The following is a 22,237-nucleotide window of genomic DNA, read 5'->3' as shown; positions in this document are numbered from 1 at the left end:
AAAAGATGCTATACCTCTGTCATGTGTGCTTAATCCATTAAGTCCCACTGTCCTAAAAATAGGACACCGAGTATTTCCATTTCTACTTGAAGTAAAGAAGTTTTAACATTTTCTTCATTTTAACCTATCTTCAATCATATATAAAATGTTTAAATATTCAGAAATTTAAGTACTCTGGGATTTAATGGGTTCATATGGTTGAATGTTTTGAATACAAAATATGACAGAACCTTACATAACAGTGTAGAAAGAACATTTTACTGAAGTTCATAGCCATGAATTTGTTAGCTACCAACAATTTCACCTGAAGAGCACTCTCTAATCCAATATAAAACCTACAAATATTATAACATCAAGTAAATCACTGCTGCTGGAACCCTCCCTCAACGAAACCTATTACCGATAGCTGCTATGGACCTAGATGGTTATTTTAAGAACCAGAAGAAAATCCACACCTCTACAGGGACATCTTGACTCCAGATTTATTCCCTGATTAGCAATTCAAATTGGAGATTTACAAAACTATACATATTCAATTATGTAAGCTGCAAATTATGATATTAGATTTTTTAACAGCAAAACTGAATTTCAGGAGATAAAATAAGCTTGATGTACATCTTTCCAGGGTACTTTTTCCACTCCTCATGTACCTTAACTTTCTACACTTGAAACAAAGTTTCACATTTTGTAACACAAGGCACCTTGAAAGAAACTGAAGCATTAAATGAAGAATCAAACAAGCTTAAGACAGATATTTCAATTTCTGAGTGATAGCAACACCAATATTGAAGCAAAAATGAATTTATTACAGAAACAAATTTTAAAAAATATCTTTAGAATAATTTTCCTTTGATGTTTTCCTATTGAATATGTTCCATCCAAACAATTGTAGAAACAAGCCATTATACAGAATTAGAAAAAAAAAAAATGTATGGTCTTATACAAGACCTGGATGAATAAGAAAGTTCCCAGTAGCAGAAAATAAACTGAAACAACTTTCAAGAGTCGTGCACATGCAATTTTATTTACCTGCAAGATGACTTGCAAAAATTCATGTACACATTGGCTAACTGAATAAAAATTTATATTTTTCAGAAATTAATGAATTCAATTACATCGTTCTAGTTTAGCTATATGGTGCACCTGATATATGCACAATCCAATCCAAGCATAATGGCTAACTCAGTCACACTTCATTTCACTGAAATTACCATCAATTTAGAGTAAATTTGAGACAAAAATTCAGATTTATCTAAAAACCTTTAATTGTATTCCAAACAATATTCATTTATCAGAAAAAAGTTGTTTCATGAAACCAGTCTAAGTTCCTGGTTATTCAGGAATTAAATTGAAAACACAGAGGATGTATTTTTAGTTGGAAATATAACAAAATTATAATCAGATAAGAATATGGCAGTGAAGAACAATGATATATCAAAATTCTGCTAGTTTAAAAACTGAATGAACCAGTGATTAAGTGATAATTATATTGAAGAAACTAATAATTTATCGACATATATAAGAGCAACTATGAAAAACAGAGTCTTGTTCCTTTTGACGCTCTATCTGGAAAGTTTTTACAAATATAAAACCAGTAAAATTGAAATGTAATGGCATATGTTATTTTCCCTTATCACTAACTGAATGTCAAATTAGTAAATCTTTTAAACAGATGTAAACATAATAAAAAAAAGTTGAATATTTTATTTAGATGAAATGACTAATGAGGAATCACAGTTGGACTGTTATCACAGATTTCACTTTCGGAAAGACTATGGTTTTGTAATAATTTTGAGCACAAGGCATCAAAAATTGAGATCAAAGAGAAGAATCTCTAAGAATGAGCTATAAAAACTCAATGTTTAAATGAGCATGTTTAAAATATATACGATTTGTAGAAATGTTAGTTATGAATATTTAAATGACAAATATATGAAAAATGGCACAAAATATATGCTTTGTAAAAAATGAATGAGTTTGTATGGATATAAAATAAATTTGTACAAATTCAGGATAGTTCATATAAAATTTCATTTTTCCACATTTGTAATTAGCGTTCACAACCTGGGGGAAAAATACAAAGTAATACATTATACAATGAAGTAACAAAATGTGTGGAATTTCAAAATATCCAATATTATATTAATATGCTAAGTAGCCATAAGGATCTTAATTTAATATAGCCAAAGTACAGAATTTAACTATTACACTTTAGGAGAATAATAAACTTACCACATGCCTTTTAGAAAGTATAAGAATTCTCAAGTCTGTCATCATACTGTAAACAAAGAAAGGCAAATTTATATCTATCATCTAACTGAAATTTTGACAGAATTCATGTTAAACCATTCAGGTAAAACAGGTAAATGTGTTTACACTAAGTACAAAAGGTTCTGTATAAAAAAAAAAAAGAAAAACAGGGAAATTGACATCAGTGAGATTCGAACTAAGAGCAGAGAGGCCAGGAACAAATAATGCAAGATATCTCTATCCAACATTAACTGCCAATTTGTTACCTTAACATGAGACTAATATAAACTTTAAGGTATAAGTAGAGCTGGAATAAATGCCACAAAACATTCTATCCAATGCTCATGCATCTGCCGAGTAGAGTAGGAGACTGATCTTGAGAAGTAATTGAGAAGGTGAAATATTTGTAGAATTTGTTCACCATCACATGGACAAGTGGTATCTTGGCATGTAGAGATATTTTTAAGGAGGATCTATTGGACAATATCTTCTGAGCAAATGCATTTAATCATTAAGGAATAAGTAATCATGTAAAGTACATAAACTGCATAGAACAGCAAAACTTATTTATAAAACTACTTGCTGTAGTAGAAATACTCTTACAACTGAAATGAACACAAATAACATGGAATAGAACTGTTATATCCTTCCATAATAGATCTAGGTCCAATTACAATAGTAAAGGGGTAATTAAAATCATAATTTTAATACTCACCCATCTCAAAACATGTATAAAAGCTGCAACATTAATTTTGCAGTCTCAAGGATCCATTATAAAAATCTATGTTGCTATGATGGAATGCCAGAGTGAGGTAGATCTTTAGATGTTAGAAAACACTACAGAAAAAAAATATAAGATATCAGTAATGCATTATAGTTTGAAGGATTAATAAATGCAAAGGAAACTATGAAAACCAGACCAAAAGTATACATATATATATTTATATATATACATAACCAATGGATAAATTTATACAAACTTGATTTTTTTTTTTAAATGCACAGGTTAAGTTACATCAACTGGCGCACTCCATGAAAACAGAAGCACTGAGCATATTTTGGTCTTATTTTTCAAAAGAAAAATCACTCTCCATTGTAATATTTTTACCTTGTTGAAATATGGAGGATTAAGAAAACTGTTATCCTCTCAAGGAGAGGTAAAAAGGACCATTTGACCAGTTCACTTATTTACAAAAATAAAGTATAAATTAAGTTTCCTTCCCTATTGAAAAATAGAATGATGCTATTGATATATATATATAAATATATATTAGAATTGAAAAAAAGCATCGAGGGAGAAACATGAAAAACTTACAGAACATCAGCAAGCCGAGATTGATTTCACAATGCTTGATAAAAAATAAATGCAACAAATTGAGAGTAAACAAAAACCAATATTTCTTTGTTCGGAGAGGTGCAGTGATATTGGAAGATGTGGGCCTTACAATTAAGGCCAGCCAGCAAAATTTATTGTAGCAAAGCACGATGAAAGAATACAAAACACTTGTCTAATTATTATAATGAAATCATAGTCATTGTTGTAAATAGTGATAAGCATAAAAAGGTCAAAGTGAAGAAGCCTCTTTCTGGCAGCACTTCTAATTGAAGGCATAGCACACAGACTGACAATATCCACAAAGAAAACAACTACAGCATCACGTCTAATAGCAGTAAGCTAAGTTAATTACAATTAAATACAAAACTAGAAATACAGAAAAACAATTAGAAAATTTAATATTTGGTTAAAAAATTAAGAATGGTGGGGAAAGTTCATATTCAAGCTGATAAAAAGTGGCTGAACCAGAAGAAGAGAATTTGCCCATCTAGAATAGTGAAAACAAAGGACAAATTCAGCAGTGGATAATTCATACATGTATATAGTTTAAACAAACAGGACTCCTTAACGGAATACTTAGCAGGCCAGCAAGTCTACAGAAAAAGTGCTAATCTCTAGGGAACTAACGAAAATATTTCACAACAAAGATGAGCTAGAAAAACAAAAATATTTACTGTCACTAAAGTAATTGCAGAATAAATAAAAAGCCACCAATCCCAATTGTAAGTATTACTATATATAAAAAAACAAAGAAAAGAGACAAAAGATAGTTCCTACTTACCATCATTTTATTGACTGAAGAAAATACAATGGTCTTGAAAGACGTCAGAGCCTCAACAACCCCTCAGCAAGCTTGCACTGTGAAGTCTTTACAACAAACATTAGGAGTTAACTAACACCTAGATATGAGGTAGATAAATAATAAATCTTCAACTTGGATTCTCCAAGTCAAGAGTTATTCTCTCTGGACAACAGATAAAAAAAGGAGTTCAGTGAGACCATCCTCCCAGAGAGTCAAGAGATGAAGAAAAGATTTGGAGCATACACATTTCTGTGCAACTGATGCACAGACAGACGAAGCTGTTGATAAAATCCTTGGGAAATATTCTGCTAGATACCACCAGGGTCAAATAAGCAGCACTAACTACCGGAGCAAGTAAAAAATAATATATAATATATACAATAGGATATACATATATAAGATTTAAAATTTTTTTTTTTTCTTTTTATGAAGAAAATTTTGTAAGCTTTCCCATATTACAAAAAACATGCAAATTAAGTATTGGCAATCAAACAGCTCCATCTCCAGAATGAAATGTGTATAGCAAACAAAAACGATCAGGAACCACTGAGGTACACAAATTTCCAGGTAGACTGAACTAATTCCCTTATCCCAGAATTTTCCAATGATTGTTATGTGGTTATGTTAGGAAGATATACAATTAACAAATGAATAATTAAGTGGGCTGCTAAGAAAAATGGAAGAGACTAATTGAAGGGGGTAAGAACATTTAGGAGTAAAGTCAAGGAACTATATAACAATGTGAAAGTTTAAAATATAATTAAGGAAATAAGCAAAATAAAAAAGGGTGGGGAGAGTGGAAAATAAGTATATCATTCCATTTATTTTAACCCTCATGTGGGTAGGTCTGCAGTGCAAAGAGCCAATTGCTGACAAAATTCACCTTAGTAACTGGCCAGCAGTGGTAATCTTATGACTGGAGAGCCTGGAAATTTTCGGCATTCAGTCGTTCAGCATGATCAAATTGTATTGCTGGAGTAAGCTGCCAACAGCCCTGTTCTTCTTCAAAAAGGTAAAAAGTAAAAAGTCTGAATGAATATCTCAACATTAAATCCACTTGCTCAGTCAAAAGTAAATAACTGGTTTGGTTGTTTTCCTAAATCTTTTCACTTCAATCATAGCCAGTATCAAGAGATGAAACAAGCATTGCTGAATTGTAAAATTCTAAAAACTTCTAAAACAGGTCAAGCAATTTTCAAATATTAGCAGCGCTTGCCTGAAATTATATATCAAAGTTGAGAAATATATATATATATATATATATATATTTAAAGAAAAAAAAACCCAGGTAATTTTATGAAATTCAACTTTAGATTTGTACTTAAGGAAAGAATTGTGACCTGACCAAAAGCAGATTTCAGTTTTAATATAAACTTGAGCAAATGAAACTAAATTTTTTAAAAAAATGAATTAAAGCAATTTGTCAAATACCAATCAATATTCTATTGAATCTTTTCAAACAAATGGGAAGAAAATATGCTTCATTAAATAAAACCGAAAACATTCCCAAATCTATTATTTTCCTTTTAAAGTTTTTAAAAGCAAAGCACAAGATTTTTTCTTATTGCTTCTTTTTCAATGTATTCTAGTTTAAAATTATAAACTAAGTAGAAAAACCATGTGCTTAGGTACTGAAACAACCTAGTCCAAATAAAAAAATATTTTTTAAAGCACATGGCTTACGTTGATAACTTACTGAAAGATGACCAATGATGAAAAAAGCTAATTTGGAAACAGAATGGATACACTGATTGTTGATCCAAGTTGAAATATTCAGACACATTTTGATAAAAAATTGCAAAAATTTGTGTGCACACGATTTTATTAAAAAAAGAACTCTAGGTTTCATTCAATTAAATTTGGACAAGAATAACTGAAAAGCTGCATACCAGTGAAACGACAAGCTTTCTCCAAAAGGGGTTTAAAATAAAAAAAAAATAAAGAAAAAAAAAGAAAAAACAAAACAGCTTTCAGCAGGCCATAACTGTGAAGACGAGGACAAAGAGCCTTGAATCAATGTTGGTTTATTACAAATGATGGTACATGTAAGTATTGTATTTTAGAGGATCAGACAAGAGAAATCCCCAACTGGCAAGGAATAGTGATCAAAATCTGTATCAGATCCAACATCAAAAGGAGCAAGAGGACGACGACGACGTGATTGACACACCAACCATGATCCATACATAAAAGCTAATAAAAGGCTAGAAGACAAGTGAACAAAAAGTGGTCCATGTATCAATTAAAATGTTTGCTTCTGATGTGTAGACATGATGATTGAAGATGTGAAATGTCTCCAGTTCAAACTCTGTCGATTCTCACCTCTATTTCTCGCCCTTCAATGCGAGCATGATTCATTAAATCTAAACACAGGTTAAGGAATAAGTTTTTACTGCATGTACAGAAAGATTTAGAAATATAAAAGCATTCAGTTTAGATATTTCAACATAAATCTGAAATATCTTGTACTAAAACATTTTTGTTAGTCAAAATTGCTACATGAAGTACAACCTTCAAAATAAAAGAGCTAATGAAAAAGGTTATATCTAAACCACTCAAAACCCAGTCTTTGCTATATAAATGAACCAAGTTAGAGGCAATATGGTTTTAATAGATTGCTACAGAAAACAGTCTTACATCTCAATTTAGACAATTAAAAAAAAAAAAAAGCAGCAGCAAATGTTTTTAATTCCAATACTAAAAACAACTGACACTGGTAGTGAGAGGAACTAATTTCTAGAAAATGAATAGATTAACAATGTTGCCCATACTAAATTTTTTAGAAGCTATATACATTCAATGCCACATACACAATAATTCATGTATTCCATACAGCAAGAGACTAGTACAGACTAAACAAAAATGGACAAACTGATCAGAATGTTCACTTTCATTCTTTTTTTAAATTTCCTGAAGAGATCTTGTATGCATGCACGCTCACACACACGCACATCTATATATATATATATCTATCTCTATATATCAACAAAATACTTTTTATCTCACAAAATACACAAATATAATCCCCGAACATGTAACAGATGTCAATTTGAGACACTCAAACCCATACTAAACTCCACTCACACAGAAGATATTGTAAGAAATCTAATTTGCAAATGTATGGAAATATTTAAAGTTTTAAATTTAACTTAAGTGATAGAAGTTATGAAAATATCTTGAGCTAATTGGAACAATAACTGGGGTTAACCTTAAAGGAGACTAGGCAAAATTCTTAAAGGATACTGACTGCCCTTTGTGCATCTTCTGGAGTAGCAAATCTTACTACTCCCCAACCACGGCATTTACCACCATCTGTTTTAATCTCAGCATATTTTACATCACCTAATAGGAGAAAGAGAGAAAAAAAAAGAGCAAAAAAATCAGACGAGTTGGAATTAACTCATGGGCTGAAATTGTAGAGTGACAACTATCTAAATTTCTCTACATGTAGGCACAAAAAATTTTGACACTTACCAACATCTCTAAATCTTTCTCGCAACATCTGCCATGTGAATGAGTGAGGTAGCTGAAACAAATCAATTAGACAACACATAGTAACACACTTGGATACAAACCACAAAATTTATAAATTTTATCAATCAAAACAATACTCACATTTCTCACAGCAATGTGGCAGTCATCACGTCCTGTGCTGCCACCACCACCACCTCCACCAGAACCTGTACCTCCACTGCTACTCATGTTCTTCATCATGGTTCGTCCATCCATTCCAGATAAGCCGTGGACACTCATGTCAGACATACTCATGCCCTGATTGCCCATGCTTCCCATCATGCCCATACTACCTAAGCCACCCATCCCACTCATGTTGCTAGAAAAAGTATCACCCATCCCTTGGTTTGAGCCAAAGTTCTTTGGGCCTAAATTACTTGCACCCATACCATAACCATCTCCCATACCACCTCCACCACCCATACCACCCATGCTTCCACCACCACTCATACCACTAGACATACCCATAGCACCCATGCTACCTGTGGTCATGTTGCTACCCATACCTGCACCTCCCATACCACTACCCATTCCACCTCCCATACCACCTGTACCACTACCCATACTACTGGCACCAGACATACCTGCCATACCAGACATGCCCATATTACCTGGCAACATACCTCCACTCATATTGCCAGCCATTCCTGACATACCAGTATTCATACCAGTGTTCATGCCAGTATTCATACCAGTATTCATGCCACCCATGTTACCACCCATACCGCCACCCATACCACCACCCATATTATCCATGCCACCTGCCATACCACCCGCCATACCGCTATAGTTATTCATAGGTCCAGCACCCATGTTACCCATGCCACTACCCATAGCTCCCATGTTACCATAATTACTGCCAGAACCACCTCCACTACCACCAAATCCTCCCATTGGGCCACCGCCACCGCCACCTCCACCACCTGAAAGATATTAAAAAAGATAAATTATTTCAGTTGAAGACTCAATATAAATTAATATCAGCAAGGATCAAATTCAACACATCAATTCACAAATGTTATCAAGAATATTTACACACCTGACATTTGATTATTGAAGTTCTGCAGAGGCTGTCCTCCAACACCAAGACCCAAGCCAATTGTTTTCAAGCCACCTGAAAGAGAAAGAATTTAAAATGTAAAAGCAGTTTAGCTACAGTAATACTGTAATTAACTGTAAAAGTAAATCCAGTGACTTTTATGCCAAACCAGACAAGTGAAGATGAAATCCATAAACGATAATTTTACGAAAATTGCATGCTGATAACCAATTAGGAAACTACCAAGTAGTCACAACCATGTGGTTACAACTTCAATACCACTGCAGCCTGCATCTCAGAATATATGTTTCCTATTATGCCAATGCCATGAGAATCAAATTTGGCAGAAGCCAATAGAATATACGTAAATATTGTACTCTTCCACATTTGTTTACATTACTGTGTCCATGTCTATTACACTGACCTCACAACCATATGTACATATAACATGCAATAATTTGCACCACTCCATGATAAATTCTCTACCTTACTTCCACCTTGTGCATACATATTTTATTCACCCAGATCCAGTTACAAACTGTGACCATCTCCCTGATTTTACTGGCACCATCACCCTCATACAGCTGCCAAACCACTTTCACTAGATCTACTGTAACCTGTTTCTTGGAAATATTGTATCCTTGGTGAACAATATATTCATTCCAAAGCAAAATTTGTTTAGTGGCAAATCAACTGAACTTTGTATTGGCTTTGTATTAGGTATTAAGAGGCTAACATATAATAGGTACAGATAGAGACATTATGTAAGAGTGGATTTGGCAACCATGGCAGAGCCGGAAAAAGAAAGATGGTAATAATGTGTTCTCAAGAACACAGACACATTGTGAAAAGAAATGAGGAAGATAGATAACTTGCTTTGCTGTTTATATAGTTATGAAATGCATCCAGCTGAAACCTTTTATGTGGTAAATGCCAATGGGCCTTGCTTGACCAAGTGAGACATTTGAGGCTTGCCCATACCATACAAGCAGGGATCAAGGAATAAAATTTGTTATATGTGTGTGTGTGAATATATATGCATAGAGATGGAAGTATATACATGCATATGTACATGTGTGAACAAATATTTACACAGGTACTCCCAACTTACTATCAAGATATATTATTGATATTACTGCAACCACCAGAAGATTTTTTTTTCCTCATGTTACAGTATACTGTAATAGGGTGTAAGCACCAGTGTAATAACTGGTTTGTGTAATCAAAAGCATGACAAGACCAGGGGTAGCCTGAATCTTGATTCCCAATACCTTCACTGTTCATTAATACTGAACATAAAACAGAAAAAATATCCGAGCCAGATATGGTTTAAATGCAACAGGGTTAAACCAATTGATACAATAGTAACTACCAAATTCTAACCAGGTATTGGCCAACAAAAAGATTTAGATGCTGTGCAGTAGAATAGAAATTAAAGCCACATGACTGAAGAAAATACAACTACAAAACCATGCACAAGGTACTGAGAATAATTTATTTCTAAAGGCTAAGTCAAAGGAAAAGCAGCCCCAATGATTTCCAAAGGTCTTTGGGGTGAAGTGAACTAGAGAACATTAGTGACAGAGGCAGTATAAATACCTATTTCTTTATTACCCACAAGGGGCTAAACACAGAGGGGACAAACATAGGTATTAAGTCGATTACATCGACCCCAGTGCGTAACTGGTACTTAATTTATCGACCCCGAAAGGATGAAAGGCAAAGTCGACCTAGGCGGAATTCGAACTCACAACGTAACAGCAGACGAAATACCGCTAAGCATTTCGCCCGGCGTGCTAACGTTTCTGCCAGCTCGCCGCCGATTTTTTTTCTTTTCTTCTTTCGCGCATGTACACCCACGTACATGTGCATATACTCACTCACATGTACCTCCCCTCCCACACACATATATATCCTTTGTGTACTATTTTTCATTTTATTTCATTTGATACATATATATATATGTATGTGGAAGCACTCCGTCGGTTACGACGACGAGGGTTCCGGTTGATCAGAATCAACGGAACAGCCTGCTCGTGAAATTAACGTGTAAGTGGCTGAGCACTCCACAGACACGTGTACCCTTAACGTAGTTCTCGGGGATATTCAGCGTGACACAGAGAGTGACAAGGCCGGCCCTTTGAAATACAGGTACAACAGAAACAGAAAGTAAGAGTGAGAGAAAGTTGTGGTGAAAGAGTACAGCAGGGTTCTCCACCACCCCCTGCCGGAGCCTCGTGGAGCTTTAGGTGTTTTCGCTCAATAAACACTCACAACACCCGGTCTGGGAATCGAAACCGCGATCCTATGACCGCAAGTCCGCTGCCCTCACCACTGGGCAGTATAAATACCAGGAGGTAATATTTACTCCTACTTGGATGTGGATGTTCTATTTGAACAAACTTTACTATTAATTATCATGAAAGGAACTCTCATATTGGCTTTTATTGTGCAAAATGCACTTGCTTATATCACAACAGGGAGATATATCCCCAAAGCCTACAGATCATGTAATTTCGACCTTGCTTAGACACTTGACCACTAGAGACAGCAGCAATTCATCTCTCCCACCTGTAAAATATTGACAGTGCCGGATACTGCAGTAAAGTTTGTTCTAATTGAACATTCACATTTAAGTGGGGATAAATATTCTAACAGAGAGGTATCAAAATAATACAGTATTCGAGCAACTGCTTCAGGTTCTATCTCCAGATGTGAGCATATAACTCCACCATGATAGCAGTAATGTTAAAAACAAAAAGGTAAAAGAAATGAACTATAGACTACCAAACAGAGAAAGCAATTAGAATTCCAGATCAATTCCAACCACAGCAACTAAATAAAAAGCAAGGACCAGAAGAGGAGGGGTTCTCAACAGCACATACTATTGGGAAATTATCAGGTTGGCTGCATCCACATAGCATTTTGTAATTTAAAAATACTTACTTGGAAGAGAAACTTTTGGGTGTGTGGTTTTGTCATTTGATGTGTCTACACTGGTTTTGTCCATCCGAACAACCATAGCTCTATCATATAGGGTTTGACTATTGAACATAGCTAAAATTAAGTTAAGGAATGTCAAAACAAACCTGCAACATTGCATATATTTATTTACAAATAAGCACAAAAATAATCTTAATGCATTTCTTTTTTTTTAAAGACAAGGAATGGTGTAACAAACTGACAACATTGAAACTGCAAATATCACTAATACAAAAGAATCTTAAAAACTTTTTAAAATATAGGAGCAGGTGTAATAGTGTAGTTAGTTCGCTTCCTAACCACATGGTACCAGGTTTAGTCTCACTGTGTGGCACCTTTGATAATGTCTTACAGCTTCAGACAGACCAAATCCTTGTGAGTAGATTTGGTACACAAACTGAAAGAAGCTCATGTTGCAATCTCCTTGCCATGACAGTCGTAAACCAGTGTCACCATTATGCAAGCAGTGGTCATTTCCAACATCTCTGAACAGCTTAACGTCTGCCATGGGAAATACTGCTATACTTGGAAACAAATGAGGGTTTACAACTGGAAGGGCCATCCAGCTGAAAATCCACCTCAACAAATTCTACCTTATCTACATAAGCATGGAAGATAAGCATACCACAGCTCCTACTTGCAGTCTTTCTCCAAAGACAAGATAGGTTTAATTAATGCAATTGTTTTGTATACATCAACAGATAAAATAGAAGGAACTTGCTCTATCACTCTCAAATATTAAGCAAGGATACAAATTGCTTGTACAGCTTCCATTGGATGTTCGAAAGTAACAATTCCCATTCCTCGACTTTTACCCTCTTTATCTTGTTTTATTTCAGCACGAAGTACATTTCCTGCCAGCTTGAAAACATCCTTTAATTTTTTCCATGTTACTTTATAATCAAGCTGTGAAAAAAAAATTCAATCAAAATAAAAACATTGTACTTGAATTTAATTAATGACAATCAAAATTCAGAATGAAAATTACTTACATTAGCAACAAAAACTGTATTTGTAAGAGGACCTTCAATTCCTAAACTCTGGAGCAACTGAGGATTGGGCCCTGAAGATCCTGACGTTGCTCCACAATTACCCATGCCGCCCATGCCCATTGGGCCAGGACCAGCTAAACCAGCACCCATAGAATGCTGCTGTTGGTTTTTCATCTGCTGCATCATTTGTCGATCGCTTTCTTTTTCCTGTAACAAAATTACATAAAGTTTAAAAATCAAAATCAGAAGTAACTTACTGACAAGCTTTTATAATTTACCCAAGAATGTCACACAATCTGAAATCATTTCAATAGTTTATTCTTTTCAAGTACATCTTTGAAAAGCTTGTCCCATTTTCTATACGAAAGACAATTCCTAATACTATGTTTTAAACATCATTGTTATTTTATATGCTCATGGAGGCTATGACGAATGACCAAGACCTTTGACATAATGCTGTGCATAAGACCCAAGTAAAATTGCAGTTGTGGCAGGTAAGGCATGTAAAACTCCCCCATTACACTCTTGGAGTAGTTGGCATTAGGAAGGGCATCTACCTGTAGAAACCATGTCAAATTAGATGGCAGTCTGGTGCAGCCTTCCAGCTTGCCAGCCCTGGTCAAGCCATCCAACCCATGCCAACATGGACATTAAATGATTATGCAATCAATGTAATTCAAGCAACCATTCTCAGTGTTTTCTGATAATACATACTCACAAACTCCTTTCAGAATGTAGTATAATCCAGTGATTCTGAATTCCTTCAACTTGTTTGCCTATATTTGATAACATTAATTTGGATTCCATAACTAAGAAAGTTCTGAGTTACTTGAAATTATAGCTATCTTACCTAATTTAGCAGTCATTTCTTAGTATCGCAACTGTATAGATCAGTTCATTTTAATAAATCATCTCAAACTTAAAAACCACACCATCAAAATACTAAAATCTTATTCCAATAGACTTCTGTAGAATAAAATTATTTACCTCTCGTACAACAATCTGTCTGTCTTTAACTTTGTATCTGTGCATTTTTTCAATGGCTTTCCTGGCTGTTTCTTTGTCTTTGAATTCTAAAAGGCTGGAGGAAGAAAAAAAAAGACATTTTCATTAATTATCATATCCCATAAATATTGAAATATCAAAATAAACCATTAAAATATAATTACCATGCTCCTTTAGGTTTTCCATCAACAGTTTCCATCATGTCCACATATGGAGCTTCACCAACTACAAAAATTTTAATATTTTCCATTTAAAAACTTCATAGACTTACAAGATAAAATTAAGCAACAAGTGGTTCAACATATTAAATTACTTAAAAATAATATTTAAAAAGAACCAACCTTCCTTTTTGAAAATATCCTTTATTTCCATCCATTTCATTTCATATGGAATATTGCAGACATAGACTCGCTTTGAATTAACTGTTATTCGCCGTCGTCTTGGAGATTTAGATCTAGACCTTGATCTAACAGGTGATCGGGAACGAGATCCCGATGGAGACCTAATAAACCCAAATATATAAAAAAAAATTTCTAAGTGTCTTAAAATGGTAAATGAAAGACATGAAGTATGTGTAAATTACTTTCTTACATTATCCTTATTGTTTTTATGAGCGTCATTTTAGCACACATCTATGTTTTCAATACAGACTATTTCAGAAAATCCGCATACAAACTGAAAACCATAACCCCTAACTCATCTCAGCAACTTTTCTTACCAGTCCAATTGTTATCGAACTTTACTGCTACAAGCACCATCAAATTTTGATATAAGAGTTCAAATCACAACTGGTAGTGTAACTAAAGTTGCTCTATTTGTTTTAAACTACAGAAATCAGTGGGTCTTGAGGGTTAAATTTACCTTCAAGACAAAAAATTGGATTCTGAAAAGCCGAATGGACCAGGGTCCTAAAACCTTCAAAGTGTCATTTCTCATTGCTCTTATGTACGCAACTTCATTAAACCATTTTAGAGGAAAAAGAAAAAACAGTTAATGACATTGCAAACACAATTTGAATGCCAGAAAAAAAGTTTTCAAATGAAAAAGTTAAAACAGGACACCACCAAAAACTTGTAACCGAGAAATACTGTCATTGATGTACTTGCCAACGGTTAATTTTAAAAGGATTTGTGCGACTTTGAGCTTCATATTATAAACATTACGTTGGCAACGATGAATGAGCTAATCAGAATAATAAAATTAAAAAATATTCTCAACTCTATTTCAAAACACTAATAAAGTTTTTTTATAACAAAAAACCGTATTCTAAAGATAACGGTTATAGTAAAATTGAACAAAACCAATTCAAACTTGGCTTCATTTTCCGATAACTGAACTATATATGAACTATAACTGAATAGCTTGACCCCCAGCTGTTAACCATTATAAATTTTCCAAAACTAACCTAAAAAATTTTTTTTAATAATTCACAGCCGAAAATTTGACTACTGCCCTCGTACCGATAATTACAGATTAAAAGATTGGCCTAGCAGATAAAGTTATCTTACTAGTCGACACTATTTGTATGTTATCTGTGAGCACCGGTGAGAATTTATGATTCGTTAGCTTAGCGCCAATTTTAACTTTTCACGTGGGTTTAGAAAAGGCAACGAGAAATCATAACTATCATAGAATCACCAGACTCACAATTACGAGTCTGAGGATACCATTCATTATAACTAGGTTTTCACTTATCTTTCCCGCCATCGTTAAAAATAACTGGTATCGCTAAACTTTTGCATCTTTAAAATATTCACAAACGAGTTCACAACGCCTTCCAATTTCCTGATTTACAATATTTCTTCATCGTAAACGATAGTGAGATCATTGGAAAACCACTCACATGGACTCGTTAAATTGGAAGCTGGGTGTCAAAAGCTTATGAACTAGAATCAAAACGCCCCTTTGGCGATTAACAAAGTTAGGTCTGGTGACGAAGTATATTTTTCAAGTTTGAGTTAAGTTTAAAACAATTTTTGTTGTAAACTTAACATTTCATTACTTTTTATTTATTTTGATGACTGAGATCAAGTCTGCGGTCCGACGCGAATAAAAAAAAGATAAACTAAATTTGTGTCAAACGGCTGTTAAGAATATCATCGGAACTGCTGATTGGTGTCCACCCCTCCGACACAACTTTTTGAAAAATGCATATTCTTTAATGAAAATTTAGCAGATACGCTTTCAAGGATACTCATATTGATAAATTTAAGAAAAAAAAAAAAAAACTAAAAATATAACTTCGTTTTGGATCATTCTCTTCGTCCAATTTTTACCACTTCCCCTAACTTTAGCCTTAAGATTTCTTTGAAACACCAGGTACGAAACGTATTTCTGCACATTTCATTTCATAATATGCATACTATTGAGAGTTAGGAAGAAACAAAATCAGGTGGGATGAGAATGATTAAAATTCGATATCAATCGTAATCTACCCTCGAAAACGTATCGTAAAACTTCTTGAAAAACATGCATTTTTAATGTTATAAAGAAAGCAAGTCAGAGGTAGGAGCATCAATCTATAGTTATGCCCTAAATATACGTTTCTATAACCAGCCGGAAGAAAAACAATGCAGAATATGTAACACGTATGTATTTACACTACGTATTTACGAAAACTAAGTACGTTTTCTTCGTCCTCCACACTTTTTATGTATCTTTACTGCCACATCGTATTGACGTTAATAAAACGAGAAACCGAAACTGCATCACCGCCATAATATCGATGTTAAAATGCAAACTTGATATATAATCAACTATTTATGCTAAACCTAGAATATGACTAAAAAATATTCTTTGACTAAGCAACCATACTCGCCAGGTCGGACAAGTGGTCGATTTCACTACTTCTCAATTATTGTCGCTTTAGAACACAATCTATTTTAATGAAATTGATTAAGCACCACTGCAAGTAAACTCATTTTGGGGCAAGAATATTTACATAATCAACTTTCACTAATCTAAACGGGGAAAAAAAAATTTAAACTAAACCAAGTGAATGTCAGTTCTAGTTTGCTGTATTCATATCCCTTTAAGTAATGCTACTATAATAAATGCACTCACTCTTACCGCCCCAGTTACCAAGCAACAGAGGCCGGTAAGAAGGAAAAAACAGCTACTCAGAAGGTGGAGCACTGAATTGAATAGATAAATAGTGCGGAGATCGATTCCTCACTTATTCTAGAACAGAATTGCACAAAATATACATATTCACAATCTTAATGAATCATTGACGAAATTTCACAATTGTTGCGCCACCACTAACTTTTAAATTACAGAAAACTTAACAGCTTTAAGGTTTTCACTCAGTTTGGTGATGAAAGAGTGCCTTAGCAGGAACTCAACACCGCTATTTTCAGCATATGTAGAATTTCGAAAAAACAGGTAATAATTAATCGTTATAAACATTCACTAGTTCGAAATCTGTGTGACTGCAAAATGCACTCAAATGTAGACATAAGTTAGATATCGATAATTTTGCGAGGCAAACAAAATACTATTTAAATGATTAGATAAATAAACTAACATATTTAAGTTTGTCATTGTTTGACAAAACTAAAGCAATATCAAATTACGATCATTCCTTGAAGGTGAAATTACATCGTAAAAAAGACCAGTTCTTGCACTCCCTATTACAGGAGGATATGTAACAGTAGTTAACAGAAATGAAGATACGAGATAAATTTGTCTTTAAATTTCATTAATGAAATTACTTCTACATTTAAATTATCAATTCAATATTAAACTAGACAACAACAAAAAAGGCGTTATATACTAATAAGAAACAAAACGTAGATAATGAACATCTTGCGGTCTAAATAGGTCGAGGTTAGCAGTCCTGTCATTTTATAGGATATTATTCAAATTACAACTTGTAAATTGAGATCTAAAACCATGTTGGCAAGTGACATCTCGCCACTAAATGGTTGCGTCCTTCGGAAAAATTCCACAAAATTACTGAACCTGGAAACTAAAGCACCACTTCTTTCCCAAAATCTAATTAATGACCCAATCTTGGAGACATTTAAAGTAAATAAAGGCTTAAATATACTGACTTATACTACATTGAAAAAGGATTGGATGAGTAACAAAAGTTTCAGTTTTGTATTTGTATGCTTTGCATTTAGAGTTCTTTTTAAATAAATTTTGCCCATTTAACATGTGAATGGGTCGATTGACGAGAAAGATTCAAGGAAATGTTGCCAATAGGTTTCAACTTTTAAACTAACTGCCCAATATTACTGAAATTACTTCAATTTCAGCAACAATCTAAGCATCGTATATACTTCCGGACAAGAGAAGGTATGATTAATAGGTGTCCTTCACAAATACATTCAAGGAAATGAGACTGTAGTATAAAACTTTTGATATTCATGCAAATAACCCAAAAATTAAAAAGGCAATTGACATTACTCCATTTCATTTAAATGTTTCAAAATTGTGGACCGACCACTACAGATAAAAGTGATTTCAGTATCTTATTTACAAAATAAAACCAGGAAGCGAATACATTTATTTTTCGTTTATATCTAAACATGTAGAGTTTTTTTTTACACCCTTTTATGTAAGAAATATTTTTGCATCCGGTTTTGAGAAACACATGGTTGGAAATACATGTTATGTCGCGTGTGTATGTAGAGATAAAACCCAGCACAAAATGGATAAAAATTGTCTTTATTTTCAATAAAAGAGAGACAGAAATATGCTTAATAAAAATCATTCATTTACCAAAAGAATAACCTCAACAAACTAGCTAATGAAATAATGTAGAGTGAGGAAGTGGAGAGCACGAGTGGAACGGTGGCGTCCATTTTGGAGAGGCGGTTTGAAATTTTGAGAAAAATATATATAAAATAGCATTACCATATGTATGGTGTAAAATACTATAAAAACAGGTTGTAAGAATTGTTCTGGTGGAAAACAAGCTAGATAGAATTAAAGAAAAATAGCAAACAGAAGACATTAAAAAATAAAATCAATATTTTTTTTTTGTAAGAGACTAGCGGCTTGGCGCGTCAGCCTGAATATGGCCGCAAAATGGGGGATCAGCACACTTGACTGTTCGTTGTTTCGAACATATAAATGTAGGTTAATCACAGGAAACGCTGACTGATAGAGAATTATGGTTAAACTCAGGATAAGGGGAAACCACAGCCGATATTTCAAAGAAGGAAGACTATTTAAAATATGCTACTATTCCACGTTAATACATAACCTGCTGGAACAGTCGCCATTGTCGTATTACAGTAACAAGGAGTGGTCACAAAATGGCAGACTTGTTACTAGATACAGAATAACAGAGAGACGATCCCTCACTTCTCGGCCACCCTTTTAGGTAGAAAAATAAGACTTGAAAAAGGACAAAATAACCATTGACAAAAGACATAAGCAAATAGTTAATGACAAACGAAATTTTCTTCATTTTTCAGTTGAAAATTCGCTAACAGAGAAGTGAAGAAGGTGAAGATAAACGACACTGTAAGAAACGGATAAACGCCTACTGTTTTGTTTGCTTTCATTAAGCAAAGTGAGGATAACAGTGAATGGAGTTGTTTGGAATAAATAATAAATATCATATTGGTTTTACCTGTAACGGTTGTTTTCTGCATTGGGCGAACTTGCCCTCGAATTTTTCTCACTTTTTTCGCAGTCGGACATCGCTGCTGTAATCGTGACTAAGACTTTCTCTCACTCTCTCCCTCAATGTTTTGCGTGTGTGTGTGAGTGAAGGAGTTAAGCAACACCGAAGCTACACTCGGTTGTCGTTTTTAGAAATGTGGTAACAGGCGGAGTATACTGTATCAAAGAAGTTGGAGTATAACGTTTAGTGGGAGAAGGAGGAGGCGAAAGAACAATCAAACGGTCACGAAGATAGAAAGTGAGTCAGAGAGAGAGGAAAAGATAGAGAGAAAGGGAGCACAAGGGTAGAAGGAGAAGGAAGTGCAAACAAGCGGTTAGGAAACTAGAAAGGGAGCTAGAAAAAGGGAGGCAAAAGAGAAAAGTATAGATGATGAGGAAAGAGAAAGAGAGCACTCGGAAAATATAATTAGAGAAGAGAATCGAGAGGAAACGGAACAATAGGGGGAAAAGACAGATAGAGAGTGAGAATGGCAAAAAAGTACTACACGTCAAGAAGAAATAGAGACTGCAATATTTGAAAAGTGGTGGGCGGTTCAAAATAACACTAGAGAAAGAACAAGAGGAGGAGGCAGAGATAACAATGACGAAACTGAAGGCGGAAGAGTAGGAGGACAATCAAAGCGAGCTGTTTAAAGATGTCGGGCGGTTTTTTTATGTTGTCTTTGAGCCTTTCTAGGAAAACGTAGGGAAAAAAATTTCATTGAATTTTAAAAATTAAAAAAATTAATTTCATTGAATTTACTCATCTTTCATTCTGAGATTCAAAGAATAAATATGCATAAAAGCAAAAAAAAACTCCAAATAATGCGTATCGTCCGATGAATAATGAAAGGAAAATGATTAAATGAGAGAAAAAAATCCCTGCCCAAAGACAGACGTTAACGGCGGGGAGATAATTCTCCAGTTCTCCATTGCTCAATTAAACTAGCAACCATGCCAACGTTTATTACTATGGAGTCCCACTCAACTTCAATGTCACACTTTGCTTCCTCATCTCTCACTCCCACTTCGTAAATGCATCTAATCTCACAATGAAATACAATTCATTACTATGTTTATATACTATATCCTCTTCGAATCAACTTATTATTTTTCACTTTCTCTTCTAAGATAATTATTTATTGATATGGTATAATTTTCATATTTAATTTATATTCATAATTTTTATTTATACCTTTGTTCACAATTATTGACTTGTATGTTAACAGTTATACTAATAAAAAAGAAAGGTCATTAATTCTCTCATAAACCCAAATATCTAGTGTGTGTGTATTATAGCGTGAATGCGTGTGTGTATATATATATATATATGTATTATATATAGATATATATATATATATACAGAGAGATACAAAAAAACACGTGCACACGTAAATCACACACACACATATATACATATATATTTCCTGTAACAACTGGTCACCATTTGTTAACAAGGACAACCTGCTGAACATCAATATTTCATTTGCTTTATTGGAGGAATATATATATATACTTACATTCATATACATATGTTACATTATATTGTTCTATATCAAAAGTTGACAGTTCACAGTTCAGTTTCGCCCTTGGCAGAGCTTGTTTGTATTCACACGTGCATATATATTTGCATTCACACACGCATGTGTGTGGAGAATTAGTGAAAGAATCAGTGCATATATTGGGTTTTCTCTAATACCCTCTTCAGTGGGTTTAGCATAGAAATGAATACCATATGGGAGTTTTAATTAAAACAAGAACATGGAAGCTATAGCCATAAAAAAAGAAACTGAAAAATATTAAAATGTTAGATTTAACGGTCCTAATTTCTATTACCTAATTGTCCCACGAGATATTGGTCAGTGATTATGTATTGATTAGATGTAATAATACAGTTAGTGATATGAACGCTATCCCAATGACAGTCAATTTCTATACATCATCATCGTTTAACGTCCGTTCTCCATGCTAGCATGGGTTGGACGGTTCGACCGGGGATCTGGGAAGCCAGAAGGCTGCACCAGGCTCCAGTCTTATCTGGCAATGTTTCTACAGCTGGATGCCCTTCCTAACGCCAAATATATATATACTGTGGCTCAAGCAGGATGAGCTTGTAACATTACATCTAGGAGAATATCCCTAGAAAAGTAATACAGAAAGAACAATGGAGTTTTAAAAAAAGATCTGGTTTGAAATTCTGACACTAGCAAAACGACTGTCAACTGAAGAAGGCCAGAAAGTTCAAATACATTAGCATCAAAGGACACCCCTTCAACACTGTCAACCACTTCACCTATCCAAGGAGCATCATTTCTACTGATGCAACCGTAAAATGGATATTGACAACTGCATCACCAAAGCCAACACTTCCTTTGGATGTCTGCAGAACTGTGTACTGCACCTGTCCACCAAGATTAAAATCTAAAAAGGCAGTTGTCATCACTTATTTATGGATCAGAAGTTTGGGTGCTTTACAGGAAGGAGGTTAAGCAGCACTTTCACCAAAAGTGCTTTCCCTCTATCATGGACATCAAATGGAAGGGACACATCACCAACAACAAAGACTTCTAGCAGGCCTAAAGCCCAAACACTTAAGATATGCTGCTCTTCAGGTAACTTACATGGACAGGCCATAATCTCATACACAGACAAATTCAGAATGCAGAAGGCTGCATTCTACAGCAAGTGCAACCAGGAAA

General features: G+C 34.2%; 1 protein-coding gene across 3 annotated transcripts; it reads right to left on the bottom strand.

The window, feature by feature from the left end:
• Positions 1-1,004: 1,004 nt before the first annotated feature.
• LOC115232504 (myelin expression factor 2) lies at positions 1,005-20,047 on the bottom strand. Of its 3 annotated transcripts, none has more exons than XM_029802408.2 (15): positions 19,507-20,046; positions 14,261-14,421; positions 14,084-14,144; positions 13,902-13,995; positions 12,915-13,121; positions 12,675-12,828; positions 11,887-11,997; positions 8,941-9,015; positions 8,004-8,824; positions 7,863-7,914; positions 7,632-7,730; positions 6,711-6,751; positions 2,966-3,087; positions 2,233-2,278; positions 1,005-2,064 (listed from the first exon to the last, which is right to left on the bottom strand). In XM_029802408.2, exons 1-13 carry the CDS (start codon positions 19,575-19,577, stop codon positions 3,040-3,042), a joined length of 1,995 nt encoding a protein of 664 aa, XP_029658268.1. In that variant the 5' UTR covers positions 19,578-20,046; the 3' UTR covers positions 1,005-2,064; positions 2,233-2,278; positions 2,966-3,039. The 3 variants fall into 3 exon arrangements, with proteins under 3 accessions (XP_029658268.1, XP_029658269.1, XP_029658270.1); XM_029802409.2 differs by having other exon boundaries at positions 2,240-2,278; XM_029802410.2 differs by lacking the exons at positions 1,005-2,064; positions 2,233-2,278; positions 2,966-3,087; positions 7,863-7,914 and having other exon boundaries at positions 6,696-6,751; positions 19,507-20,047.
• Between the last annotated feature and the right edge of the window lie 2,190 nt (positions 20,048-22,237).

Source organism: Octopus sinensis, linkage group LG2 (assembly GCF_006345805.1).
Source record: "Octopus sinensis linkage group LG2, ASM634580v1, whole genome shotgun sequence".
NCBI lineage: Eukaryota > Metazoa > Mollusca > Cephalopoda > Octopoda > Octopodidae > Octopus > Octopus sinensis.
The sequence above is the reverse complement of the archived record's forward strand: the minus strand, read 5'-3'. Positions and strand labels throughout refer to the sequence as shown.